This window comes from Anabas testudineus, chromosome 1 (genome assembly GCF_900324465.2).
Source record: "Anabas testudineus chromosome 1, fAnaTes1.2, whole genome shotgun sequence".
Classification (NCBI taxonomy): domain Eukaryota; kingdom Metazoa; phylum Chordata; class Actinopteri; order Anabantiformes; family Anabantidae; genus Anabas; species Anabas testudineus.
Genome location: NC_046610.1, coordinates 27,189,951 through 27,216,302, shown reverse-complemented (window position 1 = coordinate 27,216,302; position 26,352 = coordinate 27,189,951). Strand labels below are relative to the sequence as shown.

At 39.0% G+C, this 26,352-nt stretch overlaps 2 protein-coding genes across 4 annotated transcripts; one reads left to right on the top strand and one right to left on the bottom strand.

Moving 5' to 3' along the window:
• On the top strand, window positions 1–10,634 carry LOC113161804 (UPF0687 protein C20orf27 homolog). Its single transcript, XM_026359608.1, has 6 exons — window positions 1–122; window positions 1,137–1,220; window positions 1,715–1,851; window positions 3,970–4,123; window positions 7,045–7,170; window positions 8,110–10,634. Exons 2-6 carry the CDS (start codon window positions 1,202–1,204, stop codon window positions 8,208–8,210), a joined length of 537 nt encoding a protein of 178 aa, XP_026215393.1. The 5' UTR covers window positions 1–122; window positions 1,137–1,201; the 3' UTR covers window positions 8,211–10,634.
• On the bottom strand, window positions 10,034–25,714 carry LOC113161802 (E3 ubiquitin-protein ligase TRIM39-like). Of its 3 annotated transcripts, none has more exons than XM_026359607.1 (11): window positions 25,576–25,714; window positions 18,100–18,667; window positions 16,479–16,659; window positions 14,748–14,843; window positions 14,183–14,272; window positions 13,912–14,055; window positions 12,837–12,984; window positions 12,526–12,570; window positions 12,397–12,423; window positions 12,110–12,270; window positions 10,034–11,886 (listed from the first exon to the last, which is right to left on the bottom strand). In XM_026359607.1, the coding sequence occupies exons 2-11, from the start codon at window positions 18,654–18,656 to the stop codon at window positions 11,518–11,520; spliced, it is 1,818 nt and encodes a 605-aa protein (XP_026215392.1). In that variant the 5' UTR covers window positions 18,657–18,667; window positions 25,576–25,714; the 3' UTR covers window positions 10,034–11,517. The 3 variants fall into 3 exon arrangements, with proteins under 3 accessions (XP_026215392.1, XP_026215391.1, XP_026215390.1); XM_026359605.1 differs by having other exon boundaries at window positions 11,518–11,886; window positions 12,110–12,285; XM_026359606.1 differs by lacking the exon at window positions 25,576–25,714 and having other exon boundaries at window positions 12,110–12,285; window positions 18,100–18,656.
• Window positions 25,715–26,352: the final 638 nt, after the last annotated feature.

Below are 26,352 nucleotides of genomic sequence, written 5' to 3'. Positions count from 1 at the left end.
GTAGCATATTGCCAGCGCATCATCAGGTCGGATAGCAGTGTTCCTACCTCACGTCTGAGGAGAATAACAACATGTCAGCACCAATATAAGGACATTAGAAAGACACCGACCCGCGCTGAGCGGTACGTACCTGCTGCGTGATGGTTTCAGTGGCTTTGGCTGCTGCAGGATGCTAAGGGCGTGTGTCTGTTTGTTAGCCGATGAAAACATTCTCCTTCACATGTCCGGGCCTATATGTAACAATAAGCGTATATTAGTAATTTAAAATTTCAAGTCATTTGAAAATTCAGTCAGTTATCTCCACATCAACAAACCTGTAATAAGGAAGAAAACAGTCCTTATATTACTATAAGGACTGGTTTCTTATAGTAATATCAGAAACCAGTCAATGGAATTGTGAGATTCTGCATCTTTAGGTGAGAAATCAAGCCTTTCCTGCAGAACATTGCTGAATGAGCAGCACTGTGATTTGCTGATAGTGGGAAACATGGCACTAAGTCAAAGTGTCACAATTAAAATGGTTGAACATCTAACTAAGAATACTATCACTGTTAAAGAGGTTTATCTTTAGATACAGTCTTAATTGCTTTTTCCTTTGCTGAATGCTGAAGCTGCTATAATTTCAGTCTATTTTTTTGGTATTTTAAGTTAAAACTATCCGATATACTGTACACTGCATCACATGTGCATATGCATGTGACAACATTTAGCTGATAAAGAAAGAAAGAACAAACAATAAAGTTTATTTCAAAAACAGAAATGAAAACTTGAATAAAAATAGTAAATCAAACAACATACGTATGTTGTTTGATTTACTGTACTTTTATAATTTAAATCAAACACAAACAATGTAAAAATATATGAATTTATCTATTAATTTTAACAATCTGTAAGTTGTTCAAATAAGTTTCTTTGCACACTGTCTGAAAAAGCTCATGCATCAAAGGAGGACTGTCACACTGTATATTTCTGAACACACAGATTCAATTTCTGAGCTACAGTCAAATTGTTTCTCACATAATCTCAGGCTCCTCAGAGTCCTGAGCTCCTTTAGAGCATTTTCATTTTACACAAGCATCCTCCTACCACCTTTGTCAGCCGACTGTCAAACTTCTAACATGTTGCTATCTTTCTAGTATTTAAGAGGTGATGACATCACTCTGGTATTGTCTGACACATCCCAGTTCCTAACCACATTACCATGGCAACAGGAAGAAAAGGTAAGCTTGTTCTAACACTGGACAATAGTGAATGTGCTCTAATGTAGTTTTAGTTTCCAAAGTACTAATACATGCTATATTTTCAAATATATTTTGTTTTTTAATTTCAGGACAACAACAACAATTTTTGACCATAACAAGACATGTTTGTAAATGTGTTTTTTATGTCTGCTTTTTTGAGCAAACATTTCCCATTTTGTGCATTTTCCTGCATTTCTAGAATATACATTGGTGGTTGTACACTGTTGATTATTTATTCAGATGTTTCAGCTTGCTCACATCTATTTTCCATATTTCTTTTATATCTTTAGTTTTCTGCTTTATAGAAGTTCAATAAACATTTATTAAAATACACATTACTGTTTTTGATTTATAATGACTTAAGGCCATCTTTTGTGGACATGTTGCTGTTTGTTGCCACTATTCTTTGTTTTAATGCATCTCCATCATTGTGGCTGCTTTGGATCTAACACCTATATTTTCTCTGTCATCAGGCTCCACCTCCAAAGCAAGTGGGGTGCGTTTCCCTGACAATGAAGAGTCCCCCGGCTCTCCAACACGGAGAGACGATCAGTTAAACCTCTCTACTCTCATTGCTGTTTCAGAGAAGGATGGCAGCTACTTTGTAAAGGTGTGTGTGTGTGTGTGTGTGGGAGGTGCATGGGAAATATGATGCAAAAAGTATGTTACATCTCAGCCAATGACAGCTGCAATGACTCTCGAGCCTTCAAAGAAAGAGCAGTTAGGATATTGGCTGCATGAATGTACAGTACATAGGATGCAGATACAGTATGTTGTGTTCTGGTTATTCTCAGGCTGTCATATTGCTATGGAGTTTAGTTAGTTATGCTGTGACTTCAATTCAATTCAGTTTTATTTGTATAGCGCTAATTCACAAAAGAAGTTATCTCAAGGAACTTTACAGTGTAAGGTGTAAGGCCTTAGAGATTATAATTATACAAAAAATGATATAGAAAACCCAACAATCTCATTTGAGCAAGCTTTAGGCAACCAGGCTCATAGTGGGTGGCCATGTGCCTCGACCGGTTGGGGTGAGTGGAAAGAGAAGAGGTGGCTGGTTAGTGTAGTGGTAACATCACCGCCTCCCATGTGGGAGACTGGGGTTCAAATCCCAGCTATGGCTACCTCCAGTAGGGGTCCTTAGGCAAGACCTCCTCACGCTGCCCTGCCTACCCTTGTAATGACTTGTAAGTCGCTTTGGATAAAAGCGTCTGCTAAATGACTGTAATGTAATGTAATGTAATGTAAAGAGAGAAAAGAACAGCAGGCAATAAAGACAACAACAAGCAGCAAGAATATTGGGCAGGTCAACTGGATTCTGGAGATGTACAGCTCCAGGCCGAGGATACCTACAGAAAAGTACAGAGAGAGGGAGACAGAGAGGAGGAAACACAACTACAGGAGAGAGAAGACACAAAGTTAATGACATGAAATGGTAGCATTTGAATGGATATAGGAGAGAGGAGAGAGGAGCTCAGTTTATCAACAGAGTGTCACGGTTTAAGGGAGGGGGACGAGGCAGGAATCAACTGAAACAGGATTTATTAGCAAAACTAGGGAAACTAATATGGGGGGCAACAGACACTACAAAAATAGGCAAAAACACGAGGAAAAAGTAAGAACAGAAAACTACCAAAACGGCGTGGAACAAAGTTACAAATCAGGAACCAAAGTACAAAACAAAACCGCTGCTCAAAGGCAGGAAAACACTCACGGGAAAAAACAGGTAATAATGTCCAGAATTCAGAGGGGGGAACATAGTCCAGGGAATCCAGGGGGGAAGCAGACAGGACCGAGGAAGATGAGCAGGAGCAGGCAAGGTTGGGCAACAGGCATGGAACACAGACTGGAAACGGGTTGGGAACTGACACTGAAGACAGGTGGGGAAACGACGCTGGAAACAAGAGGGGGGAATGACAACGATCTGACAATGGAGGAAGGTCTGAGGAGAGCTTATGTAGTGTGAGGGGAACACAGGTGAGTCCAATATGCCGCTGATTGGCAAGAGCAGAGGGAGAGAACTGGCTGGTGGGCGGAGTCCAGAGGGAGGAAAACCAAGGCTGGCCGGGGCCAGGCCGAAACCATGACATAGAGTTCCCCCAGCAGACTAACCTATAGCAGCATAACTAAGAAATCTTCCAGTACTTCCAGTCTGAAAGTAACAAATGCATGGACTAGTTTTTCAGCATCACTTTGGGACAGGATGCTCCTAATTTTAACAATGTTTCTCAGGTGAAAAAAGGCAATTCTATAGATTTCTTTGATGTATGAAGTGAAGGAGATATACTGATCAAAGATAAATCAGAGATTTCTTACAGTATTACTTGAGGCCAATACTAAGTCATCAAACCACTCTAGTGCTGTTCCTTGCAACCTATGTAAATGATTTGCAGTAAATAGTGCTTTTCTACCAAGCTAGTACTCAAAATGCTTTTAGACTGCTTCTCATTCACCCATTCGCACACCGATGGCAGACCTGACTTAGAGTTCAGTATCTTGCCCAAGTACACTTCAACATGTGACAGGAGGCACCAGAAATGGAACCACAGATCCCACGATTGGTAGTCGACTGCTCTACCTCCTGACCACAGCCACCCAATGGCTATATGGTATTTCATTTTTTGTTGCCGTTATAAGGAGTTGGATGTTGCAGCTTGTATGAACCAGAAGTTGTGGAGTTATACACAGCGTGTTAGCCCTTAATGTCTATTGTTCTTCCTCACTCCAGGCTGGTTTCCTGAAGAGTCACCACTGTTATGAGATTGTCTTTACTGTTCCGGATGTGCCCACAGTGACCAAAGAACTTTCTTGTCCCCCTTCCTCATCTCCAACTCGGAGGTCCCCCAGCCTTCGTGTCCATCATATTAACTCCACACTGGAAGGTGAGTCCAGACTTCACTACTGCGAGAATTGTTTCCCTGTTTACTTATGGTCAGTTTGATAAGATAAGATAAGATAAGATAAGAAAAAGCTTTATTGTCATTGTACAGTCACACTGGTACAACAGTACAACGAAAGTGCGAACTGTCCCACATTGGTGCAAGGAGAAAGAAGAAAACAACAACATAATAATAAAACAGCTTACAATATATATATATATATATATATATATATATATAGAGATAGATATAAATATATATATGTGTGTGTATATATACAAATACATATACAAATATACACATGCCCACCAGCTGTATATAAAGAATATACATTCTACTCAGAAAAACTAAACCAAATGTGTGTGTGTGTGTGTGTGTGTTCATGAGGGCTATTGCTCTATTGTAAAAACTGTCTCTTAGTCTGTTTGTCCGTGACCTCAGCACCCTGAGTCTTTTTCCTGAGGGCAACCATTTAAACACCCGGTATCCTGGGTGTGTGCAGTCTCTCAGGATGTTGTGTGCCCTCCTAAGACAGCAGGTGCTGTAGAGGTCCTTCAGTGAGGGAAGAGGGTAGCCAATGATCTTTTGGGCAGTGTTTATGACCCTTTGTAGAACCTTCTTGTGTGCCATGGTGCAGCTTGAAAACCACACGGAGATGCAGTATGTTAGCACACTCTCAATGGAGCAACAGTAGAAGGCACCCAGCAGCTCTCTCTTCAGGTTGACCCTCCTGAGGATCCTCAGGAAGTGAAGAAGCTGTCTGGGCTTTTTCATTACCTCTGCGGTAATTATTTTTGTCTTATTGGGTCAATAAGACAAAAATAATTTCTTAGAAAGAGGTAACTTTCTAAGCTGGTACCACAGGACAGCTGTGAGTAGAGAGCTGCAGCTTTGCAGGGCTGTGTACCCAGTCTAAAATGTATTAGACTAGAAGTAGAAGTACAACTTCAAATTCAAAGTGCATGCTTTAAATGTACTTTAAGTACTAAAGTGCAATTCTTTCGCCAAGACTGTAATTTCTCTTGTTACTGAAAAAGTATTTAAAACACTATTGAAGTCCAGTCCAGAGCTAAACATGGGGAGGACAAACTTTGAACTTTCAAAGGTGAAAAATAAGGCAGACAACATTTCTAGTGTGAATTTTGAATAGACCAAAGGTCTCTATCACATAGTGCTTTGTTGTGTAACACAAATAGCAGCTGGTAAAGGTGGAGCTGAGTTTGACACTTCATATACTGACAGCTGCTTCATCTATAATAAAAAATCTGTATTTGTTGTTTCAATGTATTTTGTGTTAAGAATCTGAATTTGCGAACTAGCTGTTAAATAGTCAAGTGAAAAGGGCAATATATCCCTCCACATTGCAGAGGAATAAAATGGAAGTACTCAAGGACATGTGCCTCAAATTTGTACTGAAGAACAGTACAGTAAAAAATGTACAGTATTTGAGTAAATGTACTTATGAGGCATCTCAACAAATGCTGGACCAAAGTGTTGGATTTACCAATAGATTATCTGCAATCAAATATTTAAGCACTATTCCTGTTTCCAACTGCAAAATAAGCCTTATGTCAACTGTATTCAAACTGGTTAATATCCATATGAATGAATATATGAATAAACCGTTGGTTTGGCTGACACTGGAGAATTTCATCTATACTAAGCTACCTCAGTATTTTGTCTGACTGTGCACCATTATAGTTAGGTTGTTGCCTAGTCTATCCACCTGCTACTTTTTTGTATTAATCTGTATGTGTCATCAGTGGGAGGTAGGGGACTCATATTCAGACTGTGAAAGTTCAAAGTTGTGGATTCATTTTTGATACAAACAAGGGAGGGTAGAAGAACAGGTTGCAGGCAAAAAGGCAGCTACCCATTAGTTGAAAATCCCAAATCCAGAAATGGTGGCAGCAACTAATTAGTAATTACAAATAATTGTGAGTGTGTGTTGAATGCTGGCTTAATGAATATAAGTCTCACTACTCTTGCAATGTAGGTTAGTGCATGGGTAGTGAAGGGCAAGTCAGGCAGAAATGGAAGGAAAATAAAATAACACAATTAGGAGGGGCTGAGTGTGTGTGACCATGCATTTCTAATAGTCTTAGTGGGTCTATAATTTCAGACCTCTCATCACCATCTTTTGACAAAGAACTCACATGAGTAGAAGAAGATAAAATACGGAATATATCTAAGCTAACATTAACAAAAATTAAACAGTACAATAAACGATAGCATTGGGAATTGCTGCAGCACTGGTCAAGAGATTGAATAAGCAAGTTGGATGTGGTTGCCTTCATGACTCCTGTGTAGGAGTCATGAAGGCAACTGTACCTCTGTTTAACCTATATCATTTTTGCAGTTTTTTTTATCCATGCTAGCAGCAATACAGAATGCTGGACAGTACTGCCTGAGTGTGTGGATGTGTCAGACACTGTCAAGTTCATCCTTCACAGTTAAGCAGGGAACCTTTGTGTCACTGTAGTGGACCCAGTAGAAAATGCATCTCTGTAAGTTCTCCCTTATAGACTATAGTCTAGCACAGCAGAAATCCTTCAGCTTATGCAGAAGTGAGGTGAACGTTGGCTCAGCCTCCCCAGCTCATGTTCCAAAGAGACTCTGTGAAGCCTGTGAATCAAATCTGAGTAAGAAAGAACTATGCTGCAAACACAGTGTTTTAATGTGCATCTGAAGCACAGGAGAAAATTCAACTGATACTGATAACTGATAACTTTGCACAGTGAATGAAGAATAGCTCACTTCCCTCACTTTTCCATCTAAATAAATCCAAACTACTTGTTTGGATCGCCTTGATAAGATACCTTAATTGAACCAGGTTGCACAATGTATAACAATAGTATGAATAACTGTGCAATAAATGTGTAGAATTAATGAAGCCCCCCCCACCTTCTTCTATCTCTCTTTAGGGGGAGTGAAGGTAACATGTGAGTACAGGACGAACCAGGAGGGAGTGCAGCAGGAGGAGATCACTCTGGTAACCAAAGGGAGTAGAGACAATAGTCTGAAGGTCAAATTACAGGTCAAAGTAATTGGTAGGTGATAGCATAGACACACACTCTGTCAAACATACAGTTCTGTTTCCAAAGGTTATGAACATATAAATTGTTCTATTCACCAAGTGGGCTACATATTCAACCTCTGTTAATCTCATCCTGTAGTCAATGTGTACCTCCTCTAAAAGCTTATGCAGAAGAGAGAAGAGAGAGAGACGCTTTGACATCATTGATCTTATCTATTCCAACCTTGTGCCTCTGTTTATTGGTATACATACTGTACACAAAAAACTGTATGCTCTTGAAAAGTAGGCTCTCTTTGATCGTCACTGATGTCTCAGGGTGTAGGTCTCTAAAAGATCAACACACAGTCCAAGGACTGGAACGCCAAAATCTAATACCAAGCCATTAAATGCATGCTAGGATGCTTAGGATCCTAGTGAAAGACTGATACTCAAAGTTTAGCATAGATACTTAAGGCTTGGCATTGTCAGAGGACAATGATAACACCAAAGACCAAGATGATGTGGCTGATGATAAGACACTTAAGGCAGCATACCAAAACCTGTTACTATTCACGCAAACCAAAAAATAGCATTAAGAGTTTTGAAGCTTCTTCTTCTTTGGTAAGTAGTCACAGTAAAAACACCAGAATGCACTGAGCAATTCAAATTTCAAATCCATTTTATTAGATTTTATTTGTATAGCACCAAATCACAAAAGCTGTCATCTCAAGACACTTTACAGTGTTTAAGGTTTAAGAACTTACAAAATATAACTGTATACTGAATTAAATAAAAAACCTAATACACCCATTTGAGTAAGCACTAGACAACAGTAGAGAGCAGTATCATGTTATAGAAATGAACAGGCAGAGACAGTGTGAACTGTGCTCTTACACATGACTGTAATAGCGGGAGTAAACAGCAAACTAACTAACACCCAGTGTTTGTCTTTCACTTCTCTTTCTCCACACAGACCCACATCATGGTACACCTATGCTGCTGGAGGGGGTGAGGTGTCTAGGAGCTCAGAAAGACACTCACACAAAGAACATCAGTGGTCCCAAGAGGAAATGATGGAAAGATAAAGACATATTGTAAATATGTATTTGTCTACAAGAGTATTATTCATTATTATTAAATCATACCATTTTCAGTTCATTTTATAGTTTACATACACTCACCAGGAACATGACTGCCATGGCAGTACTGGGCTTTTAATCATGAACACTAACATGAAGACATTTCAGGACTTCAATTAATAATTTAAGTGGGTGTATGTGTAGTTGATGTTTTGATTTTCTCTGTGTTGATGTCAGAAAACCCCAAATGAATTAAAATGGGTTTTTTCTGTTTGTACAATCATTTTGTCTGAGAAAGTACAGTTCAAAGAAATCATCCAAAATCCAATCATCGCTGGTCGAGATCCTGAACAGGTCGCAGGTCTTTCTCAAGGCTCAAAGAAATCACTGAAAGCCCTATACAGCCCTTACATGTTCAAAGTTAACACACATTCATGTCCACAATGAATGTGTATTAACTTTGTACCATAGCTGTATTGTGTATTACTCTGCTCCTCCACCATTCATAATAGGCAACAGAACAATTCATTCATTGAACTATGTATTTGCTTCAAAGACCAAGAGAGACAAAGAAAAACTTGACAGCAAGCTGACACTTGACAATAGTGTCCCTTATTATGCTATGATGGAGCTCAGCGACAGGGGGCCTCCTCCTCTAAACTGCACATCTTCTGGTGTGGGTATAATAACAAGTAACACGTTCAATCAGTTAACAAGCAGCTGCAGTGGAAAACAGCAGCAACAGTAAAACATTATGTAGCTGAGTTGGTGAGAGAGAGAGAAAAACGACAGCTGAAAAGAATAGCATTCAGTAGCATAATTATTTCTATAACCAACTTGGCCTGATTAGATTGAGCAGACTTAATCCAACTTGGTCTAGAGAGGGCTCCTCCACGTATTACTCATCACACTGTCTTATTAGTAAGCGTGAATGTTCACTGTAGGTGCTGTAACTGAGCTTTAAATTATCTATCTAACACATTATTGACCACACAAGACGTTTGTGAAAACATTCTTTGTTTGTTTCAGCATTTTTGTGTACACATCCTGGCGCTCTGATTGTGACCTGGTATCATACTGTGTAATACTGTGTCCCTTTTACAATTTATCTACCTGAATGTAAATAAAGTTTCTTCTCACCTGTGTACAGTAGATAATCATTCATTTTTCTGATAAACTACGTTTATATTACTGCTGCCACCTCTGATCCTTTCTGTAAACTAATAACTGAAACTTGGATCAACCAAACTGCTAGTCTTGAAGCAACAAAAGAAAATGCAAGAAAAACAGTGGTCAGGTATGTAGGGCAAGCACACACTGGAAACATACAGTATATCAAGGAAGGTCCCCGAGCAGATTATTCTACAGTGCCTATTAAAAATATTCACTCCTTTGAATGTTTTATGCTTTTATTGACATTATTAATCAGTCATGGTCAATAAAGGATTGCAACTTTAACCAAAAAAATTCTGAAAATACCTAATTAATGTCAAAGTGAAACGGGTGACTGACCTATTCCAACAGAGGTCCAGATATTTGCTGCTAGTAGTCCCACAGTTAGTGAAATGGGAATCACCTGAGTGCAGCGAATGTGTCTCAAGTGATTGCAGTATGAGCAAACTTAAGTCTGGAAGGACCAGTCACTGGTTATTCAATATTCCTGGCTACCATTATACAATGAAGACAAAGGTATCCTCCTTGTTTTTTGTTGCCTGCTGTTCTTTTCTCCTGTCGAAGCACAGCTAACTGAAGCACAGCTAGAATATCTATTCTATCTTCCATGTCTGTCAGCAAACAAATCGACACCTGCACGGCTGCTGCACTGCTAGGAACATTTTTATTTACAGACTGTTCAACAAACAAGTGTTCTTATAAAAACACTGATTTCTACAGTAAGGGAACCCAGATTTTGAATAATAATCTTAAAAGTAATCTTCAAAGAATTAAGTGGTTTTGAGAGATAGCTGGAGATATCGCTTTTTACAGCAGTGCCACTAAATGTACAGCCTGATCATTCTGATTATCCTCCAACACTAAGACTGACATTGGGACACATACAAAGCATCTTCAAAAGCACAATACAGAAAGACAGTCGACTATGTTAACTGTTAGCATGCTAACAGGCTAAGCAGCATGTTAATATATAGCAGCATCATGCAAGCCAAGTTTGCTGCCAATTTGCCTTAACATCCAACTGCAATACTGCAACAAAATAATCTCCTGCGTCTCACTGAGTGTTTTACCCAAGTACATCTACGTAAATTATTACACATTACATTCACATGAGCCAACAGGTAGCCTGCTCATCCACAGGAAATCATTTATTCCCTTATAAAAAAAAACTACAAACAAACAAAAATGTGACTTAGCACATTGGCTAGTCTTTTTAGGGGTCTCCACAGTGCATCATTTGTTCGCTCAACCAATTCTTTCCATCTATTCAAATTTAATTATGTCAAATATATAAAATAATATTATTTTCATTTCTAATGTGTAACAGAAATCTGTACTTACTTAGCCCAATAAAAAATACAGCATTTTATTTTTGTGGGGTTTAACAGTACAGTAGGCAAAACCTAAGGACCTAATCTAGTGGAACAGAAATCTTGACTACTGCTGACTTCAGTCTAAAAGTATTTACACTGGCCCATTAAACGGACACATCACTGACACCTTTTCAACCAACATAAACTTGCGATTAGTTTTGGTACTTGTTGTAAAAAGTATAATTGATACACCTGAGTGTCGGGTGTGTTGTCTGATATTGTTTGTATTGTTTTTCTAAACACACTTTATCTTTGCTAATAATAATATCCACGAAAAGAGCACATGCTAGTAGTAGTGCTGAATAAGAGTGCTGGTTAAGAGTTGGTTTAATGTGGGAACCATCCAAGAAACAAACTGGTTGTTTTCATTGGGCTGAAGAACCATGTCATTACATCACTATGTGTCCGCATACATCTCCACCATCACACTGCTAACCTAAGATCAACAACTTCACTTCATAGGTTTTTTTTTTAATCTTAACATTGGATGTTAATGTTAGCCTTTGTTATATTTGCCTTTAGCTCACTAATTAGCACTAACTACATTTTATCAACCACATTGCGGTTAAACAAGGGGTGAAACAGGTATCTGATTCTTTGACTTTAACCAATAGCCTATTCATTATCTATTCCACTGCAATGAAGGGTTTTTTCTTACTTAGTAGTTGTTGGAGAAGAAGTCTTAGAAGTTGTTCCTGAGGTAGGTCAGTCTTTATAACATTGTTTGCTAATAGCTTACATAAATGTTGGCTTGTTTCACTCTGACATTACAACAGGGCAAATTATTAGTGGAGCCTCGTTTCTTCCTGATTTATTAGTACAGGGGCTAAAGAATGGATGGATGGCGTCAGAAAAAGTATCCGAAAATGTATAGATGAGCCCTCTGGTCTCTACATTGTAGAAGGACACCAATCCCTTATCATAGTCCACATAGATTCCAATGCGTGAAGGTCTGGGGTTGACTGTCAGGTTGGTTGAGGGCTCAGTTCGGAAGGAGTATTCAGTCCGGTCCCGCAGGCTGAGGAACCAGTAACCATGGGCAGGGCTTACAGTGATTTTGCCTTTACGATTGACAGACCAGCTTGCCACACCCAGGTCCCAGTCAGTTTTTCCTCCCACCTCCACCTGAAAGATACATGTGGGGTTAATGTTATTTTAGTGTTACAGAACATCAGATCATCAAGTGTCCAGAGGAATCTCCTTTTAACCAAAGCTACATTAATGACTGTAAAATGTTATCTGATCAAATGGAATTTTAAGTATGCCTATGTAAACCTGTAGTTGTAATTTTGTAGAGTGTTGGCATCTTTTTTCATCTGTATCCAGCTTCAAAATGTGTCCCACCTACCTCCCAGTAATGTCGTCCTGAGTTAAAGCTCTGATGGGCCAGCACACACACCACCCGGTCGAAGCGCTCAGGGTTGTCTGGCACTAGCTGATGGTGGTCACTGCAGTGTACCTTTTTCCCATCCACTGAGATTATGAGACGTGGGTGGGCCGTGCTGGGGTCTAAAGTGATATCATCTAACAAATTAAGGGAGAGCTTGATGTTTGTTGGGTAAATAAACCGATAATAGAACTAATTGAAGACTTTGTGAGAAAACGGACTGAAATTGAGAAAATTTAAACCCTTACCTGCGTATTCTTGAACCCTTTTAACCCCTGCAAAGGAGCAAAGGTAACAGAGCATATTTACATAATATGTATTTGATATTGTTATGTTTTTGTGGCTTGACTCAATAATATTATTTTGGGCTGTCTTACTTGGATTGGGCCTTGATACAGACTGGTCCAACATGGATTGCTGGCCTGTAAATCAGCAGAAAGAAACTTTTATGTTTTTTTTTATTAAGAAACTCTGAAGTGATCCTGTACAATTCAGAGCTCTACCTTGGAAAGGAAAGAGACATATTGTATATATATATATTGCATAAATAGCAATTTTTGTTATTGTGGCAAAGGATTTGCAGTTGGCCCATTTGGTTTAGCAGAACATTTTAGAGTCCATATGGTAATTTTGTTTAAATACTTTTTTTGAATATCCAGTTTCACAATAGATCTAAACGAAGACTTACAGAAATCTGGAAGTGATCGCATCTCTTCCAAAAAGCGCTCCATCATTTTATTGACAGTCCCAAGAATAACCCCGGAAGTCAGCTTAGATGACATAGAGACACTGGACCAGTCCTTGGTTTGAGGAGGGGTGGACAGCATAGGGTATGTCTGCAAAGAGAAAGAGAAAAAAATTTAATCCATTTAATTCAATACAATTTTAATTGTATAGCGCCAAATCACAACAGAAGCCATCTCAAGGCACTTTACAGTGTAAGTTGAGACCTTACAGAGTATAATTGTATAAAAAATGATATAGAAAACCCAACAATTCCGTTTGAGCAAAGAACAGTGGAGAGGAAAAACTCCCTTTAGAGGAAGAAACCTCCAATAGAACCAGGCTTATAGTGGGTGGCCATCTGCCTTAACTAGTTGGGGTGAGTGGCATTATGTCAACCAGGCATATTTCCCATTATTTAGATATTGTTACACTTAACAGTAGCTTTTTTGCATGAGAGAAAAGCCACACTTTTATTGTATTGTCAGTAAATTTTTATATATTTATAGTATGTGTGTGTAATACAGTAAAATTAAAATAATAATAGCTATTAATCAATATTGTTTTGCTACTGAATTCACTTGTTAAAAGATTTTATATTTTATAACATATACATTCTAGAATAAATAATAATATACTTAATAATAAAGAACATCATTCCTAACTGTAATTCACAGCAATGAGTAACTGATGACGTTTATGTAAGAGGTTTTATATATTTTATTACTTAATATTAATAAAATTAAGTTATTGAGTTAAAGAGGGCTATATAATTTGGCTATTTTGAGAGCACGTTATTGTGTTGACATGTATGCTTCTGTGTATTAACCTACAAAGGGAAAAAGCTTTTAAATGATCAGATATAATGTTACTGCCCATTGGGCATAAACCACAATTACACAGAAAACACATGAGCTATGCATTAAATTTGCAAGAAATCTGGAGAATGTATGCAGGCATAGTTTTTTAACTGATAACAGTAGACCCCTTGGGACAAAAATGCTTGTTGCATCCCTGTTCACATTCATATTCATTCATACCTTTAGAAATAGTACAAAGTCTTCAGACACAGCCAGCTGGCTCAGTGCTGCAGTCCTCTTTTGCAGCTCAGCTATCTCCTCCTCCAGCTCTCTCAGTAGGCTCTGAGCTCTGTGCTCAGCTGTGCGTCGAGACATCTCTATCACCTGGACGTTAAAGTAAAATATGTGCAATGCATGGAGGACATTTCAACTTTAATTTCAATGAATACATCAAACAGCCCAAGTGGTTGTTACAGAACTATCTCTTTTATCCTGAGTCAATGGTGTTCACCTTCAAGACTTCAGCTTTACAGTACTCTGCAGCAGAGATCAGCTTGGAAAAGACACAAACTGCTCCATCTGTCTCTCTTTCAGCAGCAGCCTAAATTTAAATGTACAGAAGTGGGTTAAAAGTTGGTTCAGGGTGGCCCAACCCACTGATAAAGGTCAGGAGAATAAAGTGCAAATATGGAATGACAATCATTTCAACACTTTATTAATATGCTGATAATCTCACATATTACTTATACTTTTAAAAGTGACTGTTTATGATTCCAGAAAAGTCAAATGCCTCTAAAACAATAAGACGTTTTAATAAAATATATGTTTTTGTTGAATGAAAGACACAGTTGAAAAGTGTTGTCTGTGTTGTGTATGTCCAGCTTATTTATCAGCAAATGCAACTTGTAAAATAAGCACACTGTATAAAGAAGGATTTTGAGAGTTTTTAAGCTGCATTAGTTGTTGTCTGACATGATGCAAGTTGGAATATCAATAGAATAATGTCAGGCAAGACTGATCAGAGCTTGATGTCATAGGTTTGAAGGAGAAATTCAATGTGTCAGATGAAAACTCACCTGTATCTGCTTTAAGGAGCTCTGTATTTCCTCTATCATCCTGTCTCTCTCAGAGATCTGATCCTTCAACTTCATATCTGCAAGTCCTAACTCAGACTGGACAGAAAACACCACTGTAGTCAAATGGCTTATAACATTTAAATAAACCCTCATCTTTAAAGGAGGTTTAAATCCAGATTCCAGTATATTTGCCAATAACCTTTATTCCAATGTGAGCTGAGAAGCTGACAAAACCAATGTTGATAAACAACTGTGACAAAATCAAAACCCTAAATTCTTCTTTCACTGGATAGTTGAATGATTTTAACATTCTACTAACATAAAACATCTAAGTCCAGGTTCTCAAGTGGATGGTTACAAGTGAGTCTGATATCACTGAGTCGTAACCAGTGAGTCGTAGTAATTCTACGCGATGATTCAGAGTATTTAGGTAAGGACTATTAAGACGCCACCCACCTATTCATACAGACATTTTTTTTTCTAACCCCAGCATCAACCCTTTCTAAGTTTGATATGTTTTTCAAGACTCTAGTTATAGGAGATATCAGAAGGTTCTTTTCAATAGAGTGACCAACACTGAGCTAATCATAATAAAGCATGAGAGAGAAAATGAAAAATTTTCTGTGGGTCATCACTTCCAGAGGTATGAAACAGTGATGGTGACTACAATGACATAGCTTTTTGCTTTGTTATAATGCTAAGGTTAGAAAAAATTCTACTGCGGAGCTTTATATTTGTGGAATCTAATGGTTAGTCCAAATATTAAAAATATTTTTTTTATCTTCTTCTATTTGATCTTTTTAGGCAATTTTGACACTTTGCGTGACACTTTCCATTATTTGTCAATAATACATTTTACCTACATATTGGTAAACTGGGACCTTTAAGTCATTGTAGTTGGGGAAAATAGGGGAAAATTATGTCCCTTATATACAGTATATACAGTGAGTATTTTATCACAAAAACTTGCTAGTTATCTAGAAACTTGTGCATGGATTTACAGATTTTTTTAATTTACTTATTTACTTAATATTTTTTGTCTTTTTTCTTTCATATAGTATAATAGACACCTGAAGAATCATGTCATTCAAGGGGCTATGGCATTTGAATCAAAATTAAAAGTTTAGGTAAGAAGCGTGTGAGAAGAAGGGATTGATGTTGTGCCCTCTGCGCTGTGTCCACACACATGTTGCACACACGTATTGTCAGATAGTTATGAAAATCCCAGTCAGTGAGTACTAAACTAACATCTCACATGCACATACAACAATGCTACTTGATTATTTGATGAAGCTTAGATCCTGTTTTTTTTTTATCAACAATAAACCACTCCTGTGTCAGCTAGCTTTTGTTTTGATGCACAGTGCCACTGCCAGTTTCTCAACTGTCTGTCTTAATGACATTTAATTTTCAAACTCCAAGTTGGGAGTGTTTAAATATATTTTATAGCCTCTCTTGCTTTTTAGCATTTGGCTTCTAATTAGGAACCCACAGCTGTTGATTTTATGATCAGAGACAATATCTAATGACAGCTCTTGACATGCCTTACAAATCCTGACAAGTTAGTAGTGATTGTTAATAGAAGGGCTCCCAAACCTTTACACACACAATTGTTGGTTAACTGAAAGTAGCTATGAAATTAAAGTACAACAGTACATTAATATTTTGTGTGAGCTTGCTGCACTAAACATGGAATTTATCTAGGGCTACCTAATTTTTTGTTTAGTGTACCTTCTTGATGAGCCATTCCCTTTTAGCAGGAGTGATGTTGTGCCCTCGGTGCACTGCTGTCTCCACACACATGCTGCACACACACATATTGTCAGTACGACAGAAGAACTCCAGACCTTTCATGTGAATGGGACATGGAGGCTGTTTGGGGTTAGATTCACCTGGACTGCTCAGGGGATACCTGTTGTAACAATAAAATAAAGTCATGACACTCTCACCATGGTTAAGTTATTCATATACAACTGAGTGACTTACATGTTATACATGCCTCTCTGCTGATTGGAGGGACACTACACAACAAGCTGAACTTCAGACATACTGATCTACCATAGCATTGAAACCACTAGATAGTTTGCCTAATTTTACACCCAACACACACAACTTAACATTTCAGATAAGGATTTTCTGCTTTTCTTAATCGATTATTGCGAACGAAATATCTTTATACTTTGAACTGTTACAAAGACATCTGAAGATGATAGTTTGGATTTTGAGAATTTAAGACAAATGTTTTTAATATTTTGATTAACTAAAATAATTTCTAATAGAAATAACTGTCAGTTGGACATCAACGTAAAATATACAGTTTCCAGGTGTTAAAAAAATCTGGTGGCCTCTGAAAGTTTAACTAATAGAGAACATAATGAAATAAATTAAACTAAAAATCATTTAAATGGTACGACAATAAATTTTGTAATGTTTGTGACTCCTAGTGAAAGTAACAAAAACTATGTTAATAAGCACCATGTTTTCACCTGTTATTACCTGGATTTAAAGTTAGGCACACACTCATGCCACACAACTACAACACTCCCAGTCTGAGTCTGACTGGGACCTTTGACCTCTGTCTCTCTGCCAGGTGAGCTTTAAAAAATTTTAACTGAAAATGAAGATCAAATGTTATGGATATTAAGGATCTCTAACCCTCACACTCAGGTTGCCATCAGCCCTCTTGCACAAGAAAAATAAATATCAAAACCTAATATACTTATTAATTAACCATTTCTAATTAATGGTCCCATCGCAATCCCTTTAGCACCACCCACAGAGCAAATAATAAATTTTCCCCCATTATTAGTCAGATTTTACAATTAGGGCAATTATCTGTTCTGAGGGGCCACAGGCAAGTCCGTCTGCTCACCCACCCATTAACTTAACCATTCTAATCCTTTTGTGGTGGTGTGGAGCCACAGTTGAGCGGCAGGGAACACCCTGAACAGATCACCAGTCTACCACAAACCTGACATAGGGAGACAGACAACCATTTGCACTTGTAAAAGATTTATAGTCATTAACCTAACCTCCTCACTCTTTGGACTGTGAGAGGAAGATGGAGAAAATGCACACGGGGAGAACCTGCAGTATAACTCAGTATATGTGATCTCAGGTCCATCTAGCTGACAATGCTAACCTTTACATTGCCATGTTGCCCACCACAGGCAAGTGTTCCCATAATAGACTTTTCTTTGACTCACCTGTTTGCTTGTATTAGACTTCCAAAATGAGAGAAATTGTATTATCATGCTACATTTCCTCAGCCCCATTTCTTAAAATGTTCGTAATGTTCCTTTGATATAGTTAAATGCAACTTGTCAGTGTAGTCTAGAGTGTTGTTTGGTACCTGAGGGGAGGACAGTAGGGTTGAGGAGGGTCGTGGTGTCCAATGTTCTGACCCTGGCAAGCCGCTTGATCACTGATTTGATTGGGGTTTTGCAGGTAAAGGTTATTTGGATAGGAGAGTGGGACATGAGGTGACCCGGGAGTCTGCAGCTGCTGAAAACGAGTCATCATCTCAGCAAAAACACTCCCTGGCATCTCCCCAGGCCTCAGGGGCAGAGGCACAGTTGGCTGATGATGCTGATGGAATTGTAAGTTGGGATTCTCTACTTCAGCTCCTCCATTCATTAGTACTCCAGCACTGACCATCTGCTTGAACTGTTCAGTGATTTCCTTCAAGGTCAGATTCACATGGAGCTCTGGTCGTTTGCGGAAGGTCTCCTTGCAGAGAGGACACTGGTAGGACTTTGCGCCCCCTCGTCCATCCCAGTATGAGGAGATGCAGCCCTGGCAGAAGCTGTGGCCACATGGTGTTGAGACTGGGTTGTTGAATACCTCCAGGCAGATGGAGCAGGTGAACTGGTCTTCAGACAGAAAAGCTGCAGGTAGCGCCATAGCCATCCAGTGTTAAACTGTACAACAAATAGTGTTACCATTAGAACATTTGACATTAATAATATGATGTCATTGGATGGATTAATATTTATCATCACTTACAGTATATGCTGTTTTTATTATCATAGGTTTTTAACCTAATTATTTTAATTTGAGTAACTTGATATACTGCTAGATAGCTTGGGAATTTAACACTGGGGATCAGTAAAGTCTTACGATTACGTAAAAATTCATAGTTTGACTTCATTATGCTTTATTGGTATTATTTATTAATTACATTATTATTATAATTATTATAAATAATTCGTAACCAAAATGAACAAAAAATGTAGTAGAGTTAAGGTACTATATTTGTCTCTTAAATGTAAAGAAGTCAAAATATCAAGTAAGAGAAAATGGAAATATTTAAGCAAAGTAGAAATACCACAAAAAAAGTGTACAAAACTTACAATACAATACTTTGTAATTGACCAGTGCAGGTACACATCATGATTTATCTTGGCAATTAAGCCTTCAAACTGGACTTGCAGGTTTACCTTTGATCTTCTTTCACTGTAGCCTACAGCAACACAGCCAACTTTTTCTGTGAGTTTCAGTCTCAGTAGTCAATATTTCATCAAATTTTTCACAATTATTAAGGCTTTTGAGAGACTAATCCTGGAGTCCCTCCGACCTCTGGTCAAACCCTCACTTGATCCCCTCCAGTTTGCCTATCAACCTCAACTTGAAGTGGATGATGCCATCATACATCTGCTCCATCGCACCTACACCCACCTGGAGGATCATGTTTTTTGATTTCTCTAGTGCATTCAACACCATCCGGCCTGCACTGCTGGGAGAGAAATTAAAAAACATGCAGGTCAACACTCCCCTGATTTCCTGGATCATGGACTACCTCACTAACCGTCCACAGTATGTCCGCCTGCAGAACTGTATGTCTGACACTGTGGTCTGTAGCACAGGTGGACACAGGGGACAGTTCTGTCTCCATTCCTCTTCACCCTGTACACCTCAGACTTGACAGTCCTGTCATCTTGAGAAGTTCTCTGGTGACTCTGCAGTTGTAGGATGTATTAAGAGTGGAGATGTCACAGAGTACCGTGGAGTGGTGGACAGTTTTGTTGACTGGTGTGGACTCAACCATCTGCAACTCAACATCAATAAAACAAAGGAGCTGGTGATGGACTTCAGGAAATCTGGGAGTCCTGTCATCCCTCTTTCTATACAGGGGGAGGAGGTAGAGGCTATGTCCGAGTACAAATACCTGGGAGTGTACTTGGATCAGCATTGTACAGAAATGCTCAGAGCCGGATGTACTTCCTAAGGAGACTCAGGTCCTTCAACGTCTGCAGCACCGTGCTGCGGATGTTTTATGAGTCTGTGGTGGCCAGTGTCATCTTCTATGCTGTGGTCTGCTGGGGCGGCAACATGAAGGTGGCAGACACTAACAGACTAAACAAACTGATTAGGAGGGCTGGCTCTGTTCTGGGTGTGGAGCTGGACCCTCTACATGTTGTGGCTGAAAGGACGATGCTGTCCAAACTCCTTTCAATCCTGGACAATCCCTCCCACCCACTGCACAGTGTGTTGGCTGGACAGAGGAGCACGTTCAGCCAAAGGCTTATTAACACTAAATACTCCACAGAGCGCCACAGGAGATCCTTTCTACCTGTGGCAATCAATCTGTACAATTCCTCCCCCCTCTGTAAAGGGTGGGGGAAGTGAAAGTGTCCTTACTTGCTGTTAATCTATATATTTTGACCCAATTTCATTTATCTATTTTACATATTCTGTATGTATATTGAGTTTTTCTGTATTGATGTTATTGTGTATTTATGTTGGCGTTGGATCTTTCCTGGTTGTGGTACCTGAGTCTGTTTTGAGAACAATGGTAATGAGGCAAAATAATTTCCCTCTGGGATTAATAAAGTTTTTTTGAATCTTGAATCTTGAAAAATGAAGGAGAGTCAGTTCACCAACATCATATTGGTAGAAGCAGCACTTCTCCTCAGAAGTCACTGGTGAATGGTGTTTATGGTGCTTAAAGCAATAGCAAAGGCATTCCTTAAAATGTGCAGCTTATTAAGATGACTATTTGACTATTAGATGGACTTGCTTTAAAGCAGTGCTTCTCAAATAGTGGGGTGCGCCCCCCCTGGGGGGTGCGCTGCGATGCTAAGGGGGGCGCGTTTGACATCAGGAAACATGCTTTTTGGCCGTACTAGAATAAAGTGTAATTGCACATCAAGCACAGTAGATGGTAGTGGCGCTCTCATTGTCATTGAGTGTGCACAGAGAGTATTAGCTCTATGGTGTTATTGCACCGAGTATGCGCACATACTGCACAGAGCGGGAGATATGAAGTGTAATGAACAAACCCTCAAGAGACACCATGAAAAAATGGGGGGTAACAGAAAATAATTGAGAAGCACTGCTTTAAAGCAACTGGACTTACTTTAACTTCTATTCAGAATGCTTAATCAGATCTGACTGATTACCTTAAGTAGTAGACTAATAAGCCCTGTGGAGTCATTGAGTCATTAGCATTTTGATGGTCACCGATGGGTTGTTGTTTTACCTGAGACACACCGAACGACTATCAAACCAGCAGCATAGTGATGAAAGAATTGCATTGTTAAGTTAGTGATAGATTGACAGACACATCCACGATCTGGATGACTAAGAATCCTTAAAAAATGGTGCCCTTCAAAGTTTGCTTCTGGGATGCTGTCATACTCACACAGTTTGTTTTCAGCTTGTTCTTAACAATTTACAAAGAATAGTCTAATAGGCACTAGAATTTCCGGAAAAAACAACAGGTTACAGGTGTACCTCTGGATTTGGTGCTGCGTATGTTTAACAGGTGTACTGTGGTCAACTACACACAAACATCACACACACACATACACACGCTCATCTATAAAAAACAAAAAAAAATCACCACTCGCCCATTCCTTGGAGTGGTCTTATTCCTACAAGCTCTAACCCACCACTACTATGTCGGGGTGGTTGCCCATTGCCAGTTTGTCGGTCTGTATCTGGAAGTCGCAGAGGATCTTACCTCTGTCATTCTCAACCACCTTTGGAGGTGTGTCCTTTTTTGACTTTGTGACTTCCAGTCTGTACTCGGCACAGATGCTCCTGTACACTATGCCGACCACTTAGTTATGGAGTTGCATCCCGCTGTTATGTGCTGGATTGTTTTAGGGACACAGCCTGCATCTGGGGTCTTGCCTAGTATGGTAGATCCCGGCCTCTATTGATCTTGTGCTCAGAGCCTGCTCCTGTGCTGCTAGGATTAGTGCCTATGTGCTGTCTTTCAGTCCAGCTTTGTCCAGCCACTGGTAGGATTTGTTGACATCAGCCACTTCTTCTATCTGCCGGTGGTACATGCCGTGCTGGGTTTGTCCTTCAATGAGGGTTCCTCCTCTTCTTTCCCTTGCTCCTCTGGTTTCTGCTGCCCAAGGTATTCACTAAGCACGTCATCAGTTGGGGCCATCTTCTTGATATATTCATGGAACTTGGTTGTTTCATCATGGATAGTGGCTTTGACGCTCACTGATTCTCTGCCTCCTTCCTTCCGCTTAGTGTGCAGTCTCAGGGTGCTGGATTTGGGGTGAAGCCCCCCGTGCATTGTGAGGAGCTTCCTTGTCTTGATGTCAGTGGCTTCCATCTCCTCTTTTGGCCAGCTTATTATGCCAGCAGGGTACCTGATCTGGTCTTGGTCATGATCTGGCTGAGGGGGCCTATGCAGAACAGCAGTGAGGACAGAGCAGTGCTGCATATGGCACAGAATCAGCGATCAGCTTGAAGTTGGCCTCCAGGGTTGTTTTCCACTTTCCCCTTGAGTTCTGGATAAAGGTTCTTAGAGTCCTGTTGATCTTGAATAGTTCCAAGCATTCCATGATCCATGTGTGAGGCACTGAGTCAATCCAGGCAGTGCACAGGTTGGTATGTCTGGTCTTACAGTCTCGGGTGACTGCTTTGTCTACCAGTAGCTGATGCTTTGCTGCCCTGGTGTTACTACCAATTCCTTTCTCGGCACTGCTCATGTATTGATTTATTTGTCTGCTCATCTTAGCTGCTATGATGCCTGACAGGAGCTTCCATGTTGTACAGAGGCAGGTTATTGGGCGGTAGTTGGATGGGACTGCTCCCTTCTGGGGGTCCTTGAGGATCAGGACTGTTCGGCCTTCTGTTAACCATTCAGTTAATAAATAAATGAACGAGAGAATAATGAGTGTGTGCATGTCTCGAACACATGGAGTGAGTTTAGTCTTGATCACTTTCCAGATGCTTAGGTTTACTTGCACAGCTGTCAGTCAGAGAGTAGAGAATAGTTCATGTAGTTTTACACATACATTAGTTATAGGAGTGGCCAACACTTGAAACACTGTTTTCTTGTGAGAATGTAGACTGTGTTTGTGTGTGAGTGTATGCTTGATGCACCTAGACACACCTACACTAACACACTCCCTGAAACAATACACAAGTTATTTCACAAGTTCAGGAAATTCAGGTTTGGTTGGAAAATATAGAGTCTATTAACGTGTTAAACAGATCTGCAAGATAACGTGCAAGTCATCCACACTTGTTGTGACATGAGGCACCAAACTGCATCCATAAAAAGGTGATTCTTACTGTCAGCACATTGAACACAAAGTATTGTGCGTGTCCTTATTATATTTCTAATTGCTCTGTGTAATAATAATGACAATAATAACAACAACAACAATAATAATACTAGAGCTTCAGCTTTGTACAATAACTGCACTGGATGACATGTTCCTTTTCCCCCCATGATAAACACACACACACACAGTGAAAATACTTAGATCACCACATGTGCATTAAACCATGGCTAAAAATAGTCCCCACAAATGTCTGAATAATAGGTTTATGTCATATATATACTTATCTTGCTCAATGAGCACTTGGGGTTCTTCTGTGTAAATTGCCTTGAGATGAATGTGTTGTGAATTAGTGCTCAATTAAATAGGGCTGAACTGAAGCTTCCCAAAGTTCCCAGGTGAAATAACTCCATATATTTATAGAACTTTTTAATACAAATTGTAATCATTAGTAGGGACAAACTGTACTGTATCACTATAGGCAGGGGTGAGTATTAAGAGATGAAAAAACGGATTGTTGCTGTTAACAGGTAACCAATAAGCAACAATAACATTTAAACAACAATAAAGTCTAAATTATAAATGTTTTCTGTTTTTTTTCTTCAGAGGTCTACATTACAACTCATAGCAGAAAACCATCTGGTTTGAGGTTTCTATACTATGCTCTAACTGCTAATACCAACAAGAGCCATCTTCAGCCGTTGATAATTATGTTGAATTGCTTTAATTATGTTCATCTCTTTCATCCAGGTACTCCAGAGATATCCAGGCCATGCAATAGGCTGGCAATCTGTATCCATAATGTGCCCTCCTTCTTCACCCACCCCCACCACGCAATTGCTGGAAAGGTCACATGCTGAAACACATTTCTGTTGCTGAAGTACAGAGATAAAAAAAAAGATCACACACACAAGCATGCAGTTGAAGTACAGGTAGTGCCAGTTTCCCACTAATGAGTCACAAAGCTGAAGGTTATGCAGTAAACCACCTGAGCATAGTGATCATAGCTGGAACAGAGAGAAAATGACAGTTCTGACTCTATGTTTGTGTTTAGACTTTCTGAACCACCATTTATAAATGCATAAGATCAAGATTTCGTTCAAACTGGTCCTCTTATCTGATCGTTGCAATAGTTCCCAGTAACTAGTTACATATAAGAGTAATATGACAGTGTATTAAGTTTACTTATTTCAACAAATTTGCTTTTGCAAACATTATCTATGAGCAACTGTTAAGGTTTCCCAGAGATCAGTATTATTAAGGCTCTATTTGCTGATAATGCAAAACTACTACTACTACAGTCTTTTGGTGTTTCATACTGATGCTAGAAGTACCCCTTTGCATCAACAACACAGGGGATGGAATGTTGTCGAAACGACAGGCCTGACACGCAGCTGTGCCAGATTTGAAAGGTTTGGTTATCAGGCCAACTATAACTGGTATCTACTATTGGACATTTATAAATCAGTATATTAGATCCTGTTTTATTTATTCAGTGACTTTTGGCCCTCCAGGTCAGGAGAAATTATAAAATAATGATCATTTAAAAAATCAGCTTACTACTAGAAATGTGCTACTAGCTTCCTTAACAACTGTCGTTGTAGCCACTTTCACATGTGGAACAGAGCTCATTGGTCTTGCCAATGTTGTCATGATTAGAATGGTGCCAGAGGTCTTCACTGATCTCAACTTTCACCTTCATGGATTACATTTACCAACACACCAAAGGTTTTATAACACTGTGTGACATACAAAAATTAATATATAAAATACAAAAATGATTTAGGGTGTAGTTACTCTTGAACACTTGGGAAACAAAGTCGTTTTGTCTGCATTCTCTTTTTCCTTACATTCACTAAGCTCACACTGACTTCTGTCAAAACCAAGCATGTTCACAAGAGATGTGCTCATAATTGACACAGCATTATTCATTTTTCACATTCTCTCACACACTACTCATAATCATGTCTTATGACGTAAAACAGTGAGTCAACAAAAAGTGATTATCATATTAAACACTGTTGTCCGGCTGAACCTTTTTCCTGTAGTCACAAGAGCATTTTCTCAAAATAATGAATTAAGAATGAGTACTTACATGTACTCACTATTGTCTCTTACCTCATATATTTACTTTGGGATAACAGATAATAATGTATAAATCTCTTTTAATTATTTCAAATGCAGGACAGGCTGCAGTCTAGTACTTAAAATATTATACTGTTGATTTCTAATGTAAATATATGTTATACCACACTTTAATGAAGTCTATTCAATTCAATATTATGTGACCTTACCTGTTAAGGGGACTCAGGAGTAAATTATTTCTATGCCAGTACTAGAAAAGATATGTAGGATATGGCCAAGAGGTCCTTATTGCTAGCTATTACTCTCCCTCTCTGAAGTCTATCCTCCACTTACTATTCTTTGTTTCTGCATTTCTTTCCCCCTTCCTTCCGTCTTTCCGTCATGCTGTGAACCCCTCCCTCCTAAAATTGACCTAACCCAACCTGCTTGACAGGTACAACTGGGAAGGTAGGTCTGTTAAAAACAATCTATCTGTCTGTCCCTCTCCCCCCACTTCTCCAGTACACTGACACTCCTCCCTGCTCAGGTGATAATGCCAAGATAACTTGTGTGCTTTATGCAAATACAAAGTTAATTTAACTTATTGTTTAGCTGTCTGGTCTCAGTTTCTATTTTTTTAGGTTATTTTACTGCTCCCACAGAAAAACCTCTGAACATCCACTGCAACTAGCTCATCAGCAGCAAACAACAGACAGACACAGCAATATAATACCTACCTTGACTCTTAGAGGGTTCTGTACAATTTATTTCTCACATATTAGTTTTAATTTGTTTGGATTCCTGTTTTTTCAAAAACTGCCATTGTGCAAAACAGACATCAAAATCTTGCCTATTACTTCACCATGAGGAGGGGACGTGGGATTTGGCAGAACTGAAATAAATAGAAACTAGCTAAATTTGATTGGAAAAGCCTTTTATTTTGTTTGTGGAACATATTTAATACAATTTCAATTTCATTCAGGTATTACTGCTTCTGATTCACCACC

Excerpts from the sequence above, each read along its gene's own strand:
- LOC113161804 (XM_026359608.1), top strand. Across the intron at positions 1,852-3,969 it reads ATGGCAGCTACTTTGTAAAG|GCTGGTTTCCTGAAGAGTCA; the intron begins GTGTGTGTGTGT and ends TCCTCACTCCAG. Across the intron at positions 4,124-7,044 it reads TATTAACTCCACACTGGAAG|GGGGAGTGAAGGTAACATGT; the intron begins GTGAGTCCAGAC and ends ATCTCTCTTTAG.
- LOC113161802 (XM_026359605.1), bottom strand. The coding sequence starts at position 18,656 with ATGGCTATGGCGCTACCTGCAGCTTTTCTGTCTGAAGACCAGTTCACC. Across the intron at positions 16,660-18,099 it reads CCCTACTGTCCTCCCCTCAG|GTATCCCCTGAGCAGTCCAG; the intron begins GTACCAAACAAC and ends TTGTTACAACAG. Across the intron at positions 12,286-12,396 it reads AAGGGTTCAAGAATACGCAG|ATGATATCACTTTAGACCCC; the intron begins GTAAGGGTTTAA and ends TTAATTTGTTAG.